This window comes from Platalea leucorodia (assembly GCF_965183815.1).
Source record: "Platalea leucorodia genome assembly, chromosome: 9".
Taxonomy (NCBI): Eukaryota; Metazoa; Chordata; class Aves; order Pelecaniformes; family Threskiornithidae; genus Platalea; species Platalea leucorodia.
Window position 1 is genome coordinate 35,459,037 of NC_138831.1, and position 12,377 is coordinate 35,471,413.

At 37.1% G+C, this 12,377-nt stretch overlaps 1 protein-coding gene across 1 annotated transcript in view; it reads left to right on the top strand.

Moving 5' to 3' along the window:
- MYO1E (myosin IE) overlaps positions 1-12,377 on the top strand; it is a 96,044-nt gene that overhangs the window by 33,960 nt on the left and 49,707 nt on the right. Inside the window, exons 2-4 of the mRNA XM_082321759.1 lie at positions 1,694-1,837; positions 4,648-4,737; positions 5,661-5,755. Coding sequence (XP_082177885.1) covers positions 1,694-1,837; positions 4,648-4,737; positions 5,661-5,755 — 329 coding nt within the window. The remainder of the gene's footprint in view (positions 1-1,693; positions 1,838-4,647; positions 4,738-5,660; positions 5,756-12,377) is intronic.

Here is a 12,377-nt window from a genome sequence, read left to right on the forward strand (position 1 = left end):
ACACACATAAAGCCTGCAAGTTCTGTGCTGTTTGCAGTAGTAGAATGGGTCTGGTTTTAGTGCAAGGTAATTAAACTTGAGATAAAAGTCCAGTTGGTCCTTGGTTTTCATGCCAGTCAAGTTGAGATGAGGCTAACCTATAGGCCTGACTCCATTTGCTGATATACATTATGCATTAGATCTGTGTCTTCATTAGTTTTGGTTGGGCTTTCCCCCTAATAGGTTCAGTGAAGTTTGTGGAAAAACCTAGTCTGAGACTAGTTTAATGAACGCTTTTAGCCACCCCAGCTTAAAATAAGAACCTTGTACTCCTCTGACTCCATTTGTACTTCCCACTCCTATGCCTGGTATCGATAAAAGTGCTTGACCATTTACATGAGGAAACAATTCAGCAGATGCGCTTTTGTGTTAGTACAGTTGCATAGGTCACTTGCTAGTGTGGAAGTGTGTACACACAAAAGTTGCACCTCTGTAAATTGCTAGTGTCCCATTTCAGAATACTTGAGTGCAGCCAAAGTGTTCAGAGTACCTGAATTTTCTTACTTAATCTGTAAAATTATGTATTATTTTATTCTGCTAAATACTTTATAATAATAAATTGCTTGTATTCTGATGAATATGACTTGATCCCGTAATATATATGAGAGCTGTGTAGCTAAATCACATTATTTGAAATTGTGGTATTAAAAAATTAGGGGAATACACAGAATTGCCATTTTGTTGGCCACATCTTCCTTGACAGCATGCTTGATAATTTCTCAGTGTAAAATGTGTTAATTCCAGCATCACTAATTTCAGTATCGCATAAACAAAAAATAAAGTATAAAAAGGCAAGAGGGCAAAACTCCATTAGCAGTATCTGCCAGGCTACAGAAAAGAGGTTTGGATTTGGAGAGTAGCTTTATAGCTGAATTAATAGCATTGATCTAGACTGGATTTAAATTTGTTTGTGGGTGTATCCATTGAACCTGACTACTGTTCAAATCAGCTGGAAAAAAACAGATTTTGATTTCAAGTGCTATAGCTTGAAATGTCACAAGTTTCCAGTAGCATCCTGAAATAGTAGTCTCTAAGTGTGGGGAGAGAATATCTATTTAGATGTCAGTTAAGCATGGTGACTAACAGATCAGAAGGGACTGTTAAGACATGCAGCCGACAAGCTGCGTAACATAATCTGCAGAACATCACTGAATACTTACTGCATCAGGCTCACAGCTTCCAGTTGAATAACAGCGTACGTGCAAGTTTGACTTAAAAGACTGTGAAGGATGGAGAATCCACTGTACCCAATTTAATAGTTCAGGTGGTAATTATCCTCGCTGCTAATAGTTGCACTGTAGGAGTGTAATTTTTGCATCCTTAACTTCCAATAACTGCATCTCAGTTGGAATAATTGTTTTTTTCTGCGAGATTTAGAAATGTCTGGCATCTGAAATCCCTTCTGTGTGTAGACATTCACAAAACCCCCTGGAATTACCTTCTAATTTTTGAGAGCAGTGCAATTCTTTAGTAGTTCACAGGGAAGTCAGTTGACGTCATTTATGTATGCCTTTATATAATGCCTGGATCAAGGAATAGAATTCAATGAATGAAAAATATTTTGGAAGTTGGAATTTGAATAGATTGTTTTCAGTTATTTAATGCTAATGAGAAACGTAGTAACCTTTTTGATGCTTATTGTGCTTTCCTGCAGGGCAGCAAAGGACACTACAGATATCATTGGCAGAGCCACAATGTCAAGCACAGTGGAGTGGATGATATGGTCCTTCTTTCCAAAATCACAGAGGATTCCATAGTGGAGAACCTAAAGAAACGATACATGGATGATTATATTTTTGTATCCTTTATAGTGGCGTTTTTAGTGGGGCCCCGTGGACTTTCTGAGCCAATGGGAAACTAATTATATGTATGTGTTCTATTTAAGCAGATAACTGAAAGATGCTGAGCATTTTATGTGACAGTTCACCTGAGATTACACAAAATGCTTTGTAAACTGGGCTAATTATGAGGGTTGAAATTAAGATCTGAAAAATTATTTTAAGGTATTCTTTTTGATATTTGGAATTGTTCTTGTCATTGTTGAAGATAGACCTATAGCTCCATATATTTATATATTCACATGACCCCTGAAGCTACTGCAGTAATGCTGCTTCTAAGAGCAAGAATTAATAGGCTTAAGGTGCATATATGTGTCTTGATACCATATTGTCTTCTAATGCTTTCAAAATAGCATTTCTTCTGTGACACAGCACCATTTACAACTTATTCTGGAATTGTTAATACTGTGAATCATGGGCTGATGGAAACAGGTGAACATGTGAACATCGGTAAATCTGCAGTACAGTATTTGCACTTTAAAATTTTTTTCTATGATTAATGAAAACATGAAAGATTTAAATACCTGAACATATACAAGAAAACAGATTTCAGCACCAAAGGTTTGCCTTTTTTTTTTTTTTTTTTTTTTTTTTTTTTTTGAATTTCATATGAAAGGAATTCCTTGAGATAACAATAGTCACTAATATGGTCCTGCAAGGAGCAGGGAGTTGGAATCGATCCTTATGGGTCCCTTCCAACGTGAGATATTCTATGATTCTATGATTTTGTTTCATTTTTAGCTTTCACAATGTACCATGAGCTGCAATAATAAATTTGGTAAACACGAGTCAATATGATGATGTACTAGAAAGTGATACTGTTTCTTCTTCTGCTGTAGCCAGGTTTTCATACTTCCTAGTTGTATCTGGAGAATAGTTTCCTTGAGAGTTTAACTTTTTTTAGCAGAAAGGGAAGGAAATATAACATCTCCTGGTTATTTCCATATATTCAGATGGTTAAGAGCTAAGTAGCAGCTCAATTTAGCAAGGACCGATAGAGGAAAATTAATCTTGCAGTTGTGCTGGCATTTCCATCCCAAACTGCAGAGGTTTTTAATATGTGTGTGCACATGGGTTTGGATCCTCTGTTCAGTAATGTACCACACCATTACTAAATTTGCCTTATAGAAACGTGGTAAAGTTGCACAATATTTGTCAAACTATAGTGTTGGGGCAAACTATAGCGCTTTTCCTGTTAGTAACATAAGCGCTTTTGTCCCTGTGGAACACCGCATCTTCCATGCAGTACATTCACAAAGTCTTCAGTGCTCTGTGCTGAAGAAAAGGTTTTATGCATTTTTTCTTATAAAAATGAGATTAACAGGGAGATGGTCTTTCTACTGAAGCAGGAATAAGTATGTTTTCCAAGGGGACTTGTGGTCACATGAGGGATCAGAGTCTTCTTTTAAAGCATTAGAACTCCTTTGTGTAGGGAGAAAAGACTCCTTTTGCAGTTCTGCGAAGGCTTCTCATTCTAAAATGGAGATCATCTCTTGAATCTTCCAATTGTTTGTATGTCCACCCATGAATGAATGTTTCTCTCTGCTACATTGCATAGAGATTACCGAATCGTCCCAGAAAATGCTAGTATTGTTTACCAACAGAAAACTGTCACTTTGGATGTTTATACTGATACAATGAATGCTTGATTTATTATATTCAAGACCCAGATCTTGTCACTCTTCTTTGAATTAAATTTAAAAATGTATGAAGAAAGCATTGCAAATTAACAATACAGAAGTTACATTCACTGAGTTATACTTCTTCTCTAACATGTTACCATTTTGTGCTGTGGCACCACAATAATAGACACTTACATAGGATAATCCAGCAGGATAATTTTTTAAATTTTCCTACTTTTGTAGGGAAAGCTTAGATAGTAAATTTGCCTATGAACAATTCCAGATTGTTAAATGAAACCTGCAGTACAACATTTTGGACTCACTGACATGGGTACACTGCTAACTCCCAGCTCAATAGACCAGTCCTGCCTGTAAAGTAGTATCAGTTGCTTCATATATGTACACTGCAATTTGAATTGGAGAGGTTTCTAAAATATTTTGTAAATGTAGGTACATGTGCAGCTGAACGCAGAATGGTGAAATGCTAGCATTCAAAATGTTGCAAAAAAGCTTCCTGGGGCTAGTAATAGCTTGAAACCGAGTGTTGTCTTATAGGGCAGCCTGCAGGATAATACTCCTAGGGACTTTTAATAGTTACACTCATAAAATAACACTACATACTGAACTACCTAATTCCCTTAGCTCCCCCACCAGTACACGCAGCGGAATAATTGTCCGATTTAGCTCAGTCGTGGCTGTTTCCATCCGACTGTGCATGCTCAGCACTGTCTCTGTGAGATCAGAATGTGTCACTATACTATATTCTGCAAAGGTCAAAACAATGTTTTCTAATACCGACAATACGACCTCCTCAGTTACAAAGGAGTAGAACAGTTTAAATATGCCATTTCCTTTCTGTATTTTTATTCAAGGTGTGTTGTGTTGGGACCTCTAATACATGTTTCTATACTTAGTTTGTCCTAAAATAAATATTTTGATAATATTAAAGTATCCCATTGAATGATATGTTTATATTCTTGTAAGTCTGCTAATTTAATTTTTATTAACAATTGTTGTAAGCTGTGGGTTTTTTACTATTAGTTGAAGCTGTGCTGTATAACGTAGTAGGTGGAAAAGTTATTTGGCAGTCACTAGTGGTAAGATAATACTTTATGAAACTGTATTTACCTTAACTTTTTTGAATATAGACATATATTGGCTCTGTATTAATCTCTGTGAATCCTTTCAAGCAAATGCCGTATTTTGGGGAAAAGGAAATTGAAATGTACCAAGGAGCAGTAAGTAAAGCAGCTTAAAATGTACTGCAGTATTCAGGGGCATGTAAATGTTACTCTACACGGTTATGCTCTTGGAAGCATTTGTTTCTGGGTTTTGGTAGTGTTGTACTAGCTCGGGAGAACTTGGCTGATATCCATTACCGTATATTGAGTCTTCAAATTGAATTCCCTGGAACATACGACTAGTATTTCAAGAAAATACTTGTACTGATTAGCTCTAATCCATATCAGGTTTCTCTCCTTGACACGTCCCTCTTCCTGCGAAAGCAGTTTTTAAGCTATTGTATGCTTAAAGTGTGGTGCACGATACAAAATGGCCATTAGTGGATTTGGAGACTGTGACTTGAGAACTCTCAAACTAGACAAGAACAATAAAAAAATTGAGATGCCAAAATTAGATGCCACTTTTGAAAATATAGCTTGAAGAGTGAGCCAGCACAGGGACGTGAGGGACTTAAAACTCGGTTTTCTGCTTTGCGTGAGTTGGGCATGTCCATAGATTCGGGAAAGCATTCGGTTTGAATGGACTCAGTGGATGAAAATAAGACATACAGCACCAGGCTCTGTGTAGTGGTTTAGATAGTTTATTGTTAGCATATGACCACTGGTGGAATAGGCTTAAATTATGTGAGTTTCTCTTGGACAAGTAATGTATTTCAAGCACAGACCATTTTTAGAACAGGGTGTTTACGATAGTTTAGGAGAAAATTATGGATGAGAGAAAGCTCAGTAACAAAACCCAGAGACTTTGGTTTGTTTTTATTAAACGAACAAAAAAATTCCTGGGGAAAATTCAGTATAAAGTGGGATTCAGAATTGTTTTTCCAGGAAAATAATTCTTTCAATTTAAATAAAAATTTATATTGCTCTTTCTGTGTTGTTTAATGCTGTGTTGAAAAATTATTCTCTATTTCCCCTCCTAGGCACAATATGAAAACCCACCACATATTTATGCTCTTGCAGACAGCATGTACAGAAACATGATTATTGACAGAGAAAATCAATGTGTCATTATCAGGTAAGATGATCTGTAAAAAAATATTTTATCATCTTCTTTTGATGTGTTAACTTCAAGAAGCAGAAAAGTTTGGGTTTTGTTATATCAATAAAAATCTGTCCATGACCACAGAACATTTGGGGGTTTTCTAGGATAGCTAAATACTTCCTGACCCTCCCTTTTGTTTTCCATTGAAATCCTGATGATAGCTTAACCACAAGAAATCTCTTTCTCACATAGCCAGCTTCATGCCCAATACCAAAACTGCAATAGCTTGAATGACTATGTGAGAGAGATGGATTAACACCTATAGCAGCCACAGAGACTGTTAAATCCAGCATTCTCACATTGACTGCATTTACCATACTCTGTTTTTAGTACTATTTCTTTTTTTTCCCCTGTTATAAATAAATATGCTTTTGTTCCTTTTGGAGTTTTGCTTGTATTCAGTCAGAGACAAAAGGAGGAGAGAGATACCGGAAAATTAATTTTGTTTTCACTATTAATGTATTTTAATTATTAGGCTGAAGGAATTCACTGTAGAATTATTACTGAACTTTTTTAATGACAGGCAATACTTAAGTTACAATCAGAGTGAGTTTTGGGTCCAGAAGTATGCTTTGTTCTCATCTGTGGGTTTATAGGTGGTGAATGATAAGAGAAAGTACGCAGAGAGCAAGAACTGCAGGATATTTGGGCTCGTACACTATACCTCTTCTGACTTTCCTTCTTACATAGAAGACTTCAGAGGCTCACTGTAGTGCACCTGGAACTGCACTTTACCTGTGGCAGTGGTCTCCAAAGTGGGGTGCATGCATCGTAGGGGCTGTGCAGTGAAAACCATTGGGATGTGAGAAGAAAATATTAGACCTTTAGTAGTAGATGTATGTAATTTGTAAATAGATAAATTATATATGTACATTGGGAGTGTGTGCTCAGACATTTTTTTAATGATGGTGTGTGTGATCAAAAGCGTTTGGAGACCACTGGCCTACAAGACTTGCCCGAGAACTAGGGAAAAGAAAGAGGAGAAAAAGAAAAAATAATTTGAAGGGAAGCTGTCATTATTTTATTAATAACAGCTTTTCTTAAGCTTTCTATCATTTCTCTGTGGAACATGCTGAGAAGTAGCACTATGAGTTTAACTGCTGTTGAATTTAACAAAAGAGAGATTTCAAGACTGAATGTTTTCTTTGTCCAGGGGGCCCTCTCTGGTCTTCTCCCTGGGGTGGCTGTGTGCCCTGCAGTGTCACAGCCCCAAGAGGCAGAGTGTCACTGGTGATCAGATCAGATGCCACGTAACTTAGTGCGTCCAATCCCTTAGGCTGGAACCTGCCAGGAAATGGTGGATGGCCACTGTTGTTTAAGCTTAAATGCCCTTGCACCAGCCACGTACTAATATAATGTTGTCGTAGGAGTATTATAAAGAACTGGGCTTAGTATGTGGGTCTTACATGTGGAGGTGCTCCATGTGCAAGCGTTTCTGTACCCTGCTGAATGATCCAGTGTGAAAATAGATTTCATATTAATATATCTCACTGATGAGCTGCTGTGAAAGCTTGTAAGGAATAATTATTTTAAAGTTATATTCACTGTTTTTATTTCTTTGATTCTATGTCTGGGGGTTGTCCAGGCAGAGCTTTCCTGGGTGACGTGTTACAGTGGAAAAGTGCACAGGTGTGTCCCTCTTAGTATCAGCAAAGTGTATGTAGGTATGTGGAAACTGTTGATTTTACATGTAGGAAGGTCAATCGGGCGTTAACAGTTTGCTACGCTGAGCTGTACTCCTCCTATAAGGGCCTCCCCGTTCCTGGGCCCCTGGCTACAGCATCGTGCCATATGAAACAAAATGCTCAGAGCTCATATTCCTGTCTCTCATATATCTGAATTGTTTCTTGAGCTCAGTCTTCCCTTTTGGAAAACTGTTGCCATGCTGAAGTTACTAGTCCCATTTAGTCAAATTCAGACCTGTTAGGAATAGGTAAAATCGGGGTTTATTTTGCTTTTTGAACAAAGTACCATCCCAGAGCCTGCGATGTTTCATATGAAGCTAAATGTATGGTGAAAACCTTTAAACTGTGGTGAACTGTGATTAAAAAACATGTTTTTTGATCCATTGCTAATGCCCCAAAGTGCAATGGATGCAAAGGGTCACATTTTCAGAGATCTGAGATGCAGACTTACAAGTTTAAATTCACACGAGAATTCTTCTTGTGCTTGAATGATGGATGACGTGCTCTTTGGAGTGTCTGCATTTTGTATGTGCAGAGTGAGTTTTCTGTCAGTGTGTGCACAGCCTATTCAAAATCTGCTGGAGTTAATTGAAATCTACTGCAAAATTGAAACAAGAAAGAAATATGTTTGCCAGGGGCATTTCAGAGAGTTCCTCTTCCTTTCTACACATTTATTTTTCCTGTGATTATTATTACAAACACTGTAAAAACTGCAGGCTAGACCTGCAGGTAGTTTTCATGATGGTATTTGATTTTTTGGGACACTTAGAAATTATTTTTATGAAATTGAGTAACTCAGCCATTCACAAAATTGATTTTGTTTGGTTGATATTTTAATCCTTTCAACCACATTTCATTTAAACTGTTTAGACACATCCTGTATTTTCTGGTTTTAATGCCATCATCACTATTTCTAACAACTAGAGCTGGCTTAAGAATGAAGTTTCTTGAAGTTTGGGATTTGTTTGCTGACGTTTTATTTCATAGACCAAAAGGCACTGAAATTGCTGGCAGACTAGAAGCTCCCAAGGTGCTGCAGCTCTTGAATGAAATGAGTGTTCTGGCTAGCTTCATTTCTACTACCACACCATCAGTTTCACTTAATAGCTGCCAAGGACTTTACCGTTTCTGCCCCTAAAGTGGTGATTCTCAAAAAATTGAGCTGTAGTTCTGTCTGCCTTCAGTTCCACAGAAGTCTGCTGAACCTAAGTAGTTTCAGATGAATGTTTGTGTTTCAGTGAACCGTAGTTTTTGCCATAAAAATTTGTCCTGTGCAAAATGAGTGGTGATAACAATGTGGTTATTATGAGGTGCCTGTTTGCTTCTCTACTTCACAACTAGTCTGAATTTGGAGTGACTTCACTGAAAATCCCTGGTGGAACAGAAGGAACAGAGCAAGCTAGTACAGAAACAAACCCAGGTTTTTCCTTCTTTTCCCCCCTCAAGATGACAGATTTTCCCCCTAAAGAAAGGTTTGCAAAGAGAGAAGGTAAGAAATAAGGTGTAGACTGGATTGATTCACAGTCAGATCAAAAAGGCTACGTCTGGGTTATGGTGCACATGGAGACTCGGGAATGGAGACACAAGGACAATGGGGAAGGGATTGGTGCACACCTGTGTCTTCCTACAGCGTGTGGTTTGGGCACCTGTGGCATCTACCTCCAGGCCTGGGAGGGGACATGCATTCCTAGAGACTAGACATAGATTTCCAGGCAGGTGAAGGAAGGTCCCTGCAGTGTCCTGCTGTAGTCAGGACCCTGTGTGTGTGAGGATCACACCCCCTTTTGCCAGGACATTTAATTCCAGAATTCCAAATAATGCATTTAGACACTATGACAGAAAAAGCTCATCCTCTTCAAAAAGTCAGTGAGCAAACTAGGAAAGCAGATCCAAAAGAAAATGCAGTTCTCTGAAAGGTTGAATAGATAGCAACCAAAAATAATCTTTTTATGTGATAATGATGATCTAAAAACTGTTACCAAACAACTTTTCTAGGGCCAGGGAAGCCTGTTTCATTAGTGGAGTAATTGCAGCGTATATGCATATGTGCTAAGAAAATTACATGTACGCATGTCTAATTATAGCTGAGGAGCCATGAGCTATTTTGAATGGCTGTTAACAGTGTAAACAGTGAGGTTATTCATGGGCTGGATTCTGGCTGGGCTGAATGCAGGTGCAGAGTGTGTGCTTAGGTGGGAGGAGGGAGCAGTACCCACCGTCTTGTATGCACCGGGCAGAATGACAAAGGAAGTTTACTCATATGAGTAACGCAGTTATGCTGGAGTTTGATTTCTCGTTAAGTTTACGTTTTACTGAGGCATGATACTTAATTTAAGCCTCTATTGAATCAAGCTCATAAATGTCTACTACAGCAGAATGTTCGCATTTCTTCCTCGCTTGAGATGGCGGCCATTCCAAACTATCAACAAGGAGTTGTCCAATCAAGATCTTAATTATGAAGGATTGTCTGTTGTGGTTTTTAATTCCTTCTGGACTATCATTGTCCTTTAATTAAGAGAGTGGAGGTTATGATTAGTATTTTTCTATTATGTAGCAATAAATGTGTTAATCTTCAGAGCGTTCTTAAGGTTTTACCTTTCTGTAAAGTTGAGGACTTTATTTTCCCTTTCTTTCTGTGATTTCTGCCAGGAGATTCTGCAGTTGCTTTAAAGCAGTTTTTCAGTCCTTCTTGTCTGTAATTTTAGTTTACATTTTACACCCATATGGCAACGTTTGAGTACAGTAAAGCTATGTATGATGACTGCATGCCTGAAAAGACAATATGTCTTAAATACTACAAATATATGTTAATGGAAAGATCATTTACTACCCCAACTGTTTTTAGTGAACAACTCATGTCTATCTTAAGTCTATTAAGTTCAAAATTTAATATGAGATTTCTAGTCAGCTTCTGTATCTCAGCTTTCCCAAAGACTCAGATGACTGATCGTTCTAAAACGTCTGTACAGAATCTAACTGGAAATATGGTTGAATTTTAATGAGGAAGTGGTAGAAACATAAGTCTAACACAGTAAGAAAAGTTAGGTAAAAGCTCTGATTCAGAAGGGAAAAATATTTCACTGAAGTTATGCTACTGAAGTTTCTCGGAACATAATTAGAGAAAATAAACTTTCTATGTAAACAAACCAAAAAGCTTGTCCAAACACATCAGAGTATTTTACATAGGCAGTGTTCTTTACTGGCAGATCCAAGAGTTCTTTATAAATATTTGTTATTAAAATTTCTACATTGTCCTGGCAATGTATACAAGTATTACTTGTATTGTTCTACAGCCAGGGATACTATATTAAATGCCACTCAGAAAATTAATTTTAGAGAGAAGGATGAGGCTATGTTTCAGATCTTGCTTCTCTACTCTAATCACTGATTATATTTCCTCTGGGAAGGAAGGAAGGAGCAAAAACTTTCCCACTGCATTTCTAGTCTTATTCTGATTTTAGCTAAATGTTAATTGACTTTGCTGGACAAAATGTCACTTTTCTGAAGTAGCAAATAGTGCTAGAAAAAACTATGTCTTTCAAAGCATTATCTTTTTTGTTAGTGATTGAGACTATGTAATGTTTTTATTTTTAGTAAGAAAAGTCTCTGAGAGAATTGTCAGTACCACAATCCACTTACTTTAAGCCATTGTAACAGTTTTTTCAACCTTTAAAAACCTCTGTACTTCCAACATACTTAAAACTACCAAGCTAGAAAATGATTCTTACATCTTTCTAAAATAGTTTTAATAGCAGCAGAGCAGTAAGATATATGTGAAAAAGCTTCTGCATGAGAGTTATTTGGCAGGGATGCCACAATATCCATGTTGCAGTTGACTACCTGAGCTTTACTGGGGCAAGATACCATCCCATCAGATAAAGTTACTTCATAAATAATGCATCATCCTGTTTTATTCTAGTTTAATTGGAGCAATTTACTGGTCTCGGATCAATAAAAGCATAAAACTGAAAAAAAGTGTATGCATGCATAAATCTAAAGCAAACTCTGAAAGGCAGTCTTTTGGCCAAATTGAATTTGATATAAAGGACCACTTATATCAAAACAGAGACTAACAATAAAATGGAACTATATTCCTCCAGGTCAATTTCTGTGGCAGATACTATGGAATGAGAAATATAAGCCACACTTAATTTGAACAAAGAGGAGAAGGATAATTTATGCATCAAAGAAAATCTTACAGAAATGTGTTACATTTTTACTGCGTGATAAATAATACTTGACCAGATTCGTTCAGTGTTTGGCCCCGGATCCTCCTCTGTATTCAGTTGAAAACTGCATATGTAAACTCAAGAGTATGATTCGGTTTACATTGGTTTGTCTGTCTTGTTTTACAACAGGATGAGCAAATTTACTGCGAGCAAATTTTGAAGAAATGTTATTTTAATTATCAAACTATTGCTGATTTGAACTTCCAAATACAGTTTGCCATCCAGCAAACTCTGTCTGTCCCTGTGAATGTAGTAGATACCTATAATACCGTCTTTCTTCTTGATGCTTAGGAAAAGATGACTCGGAATAATAAAAATCATGGTCTGCACTTCACAGATGAGATGATGAAGAAGTATTTTTTCACCTTTTCAAGAGTCCTGTTTGATCTGTAAAACTGCAGTCAGGAGAAGACAAAGCATGAAAACATTTCTGGGATATAAAAAAAAAAAAAGCCTTTCAGTATTTCTGTACTGTTTGGAAGCTTTAAAGATGTAAAATGATATTTGCAGCTTGGCAGTTTGGGGAGCTTTTTCAGAATTAAGCCTTTGGAAATGTCTCCCATTACTCATGCTGATAAGGAGCTATGAGTTGACATTCTCAGCAAGTCCTTTTCCTGTGCAGGACATGCTGATGTTTCTCTGGCAAACGTAGCTAAAATTTTTGCTGGAAAAGATGTGCAT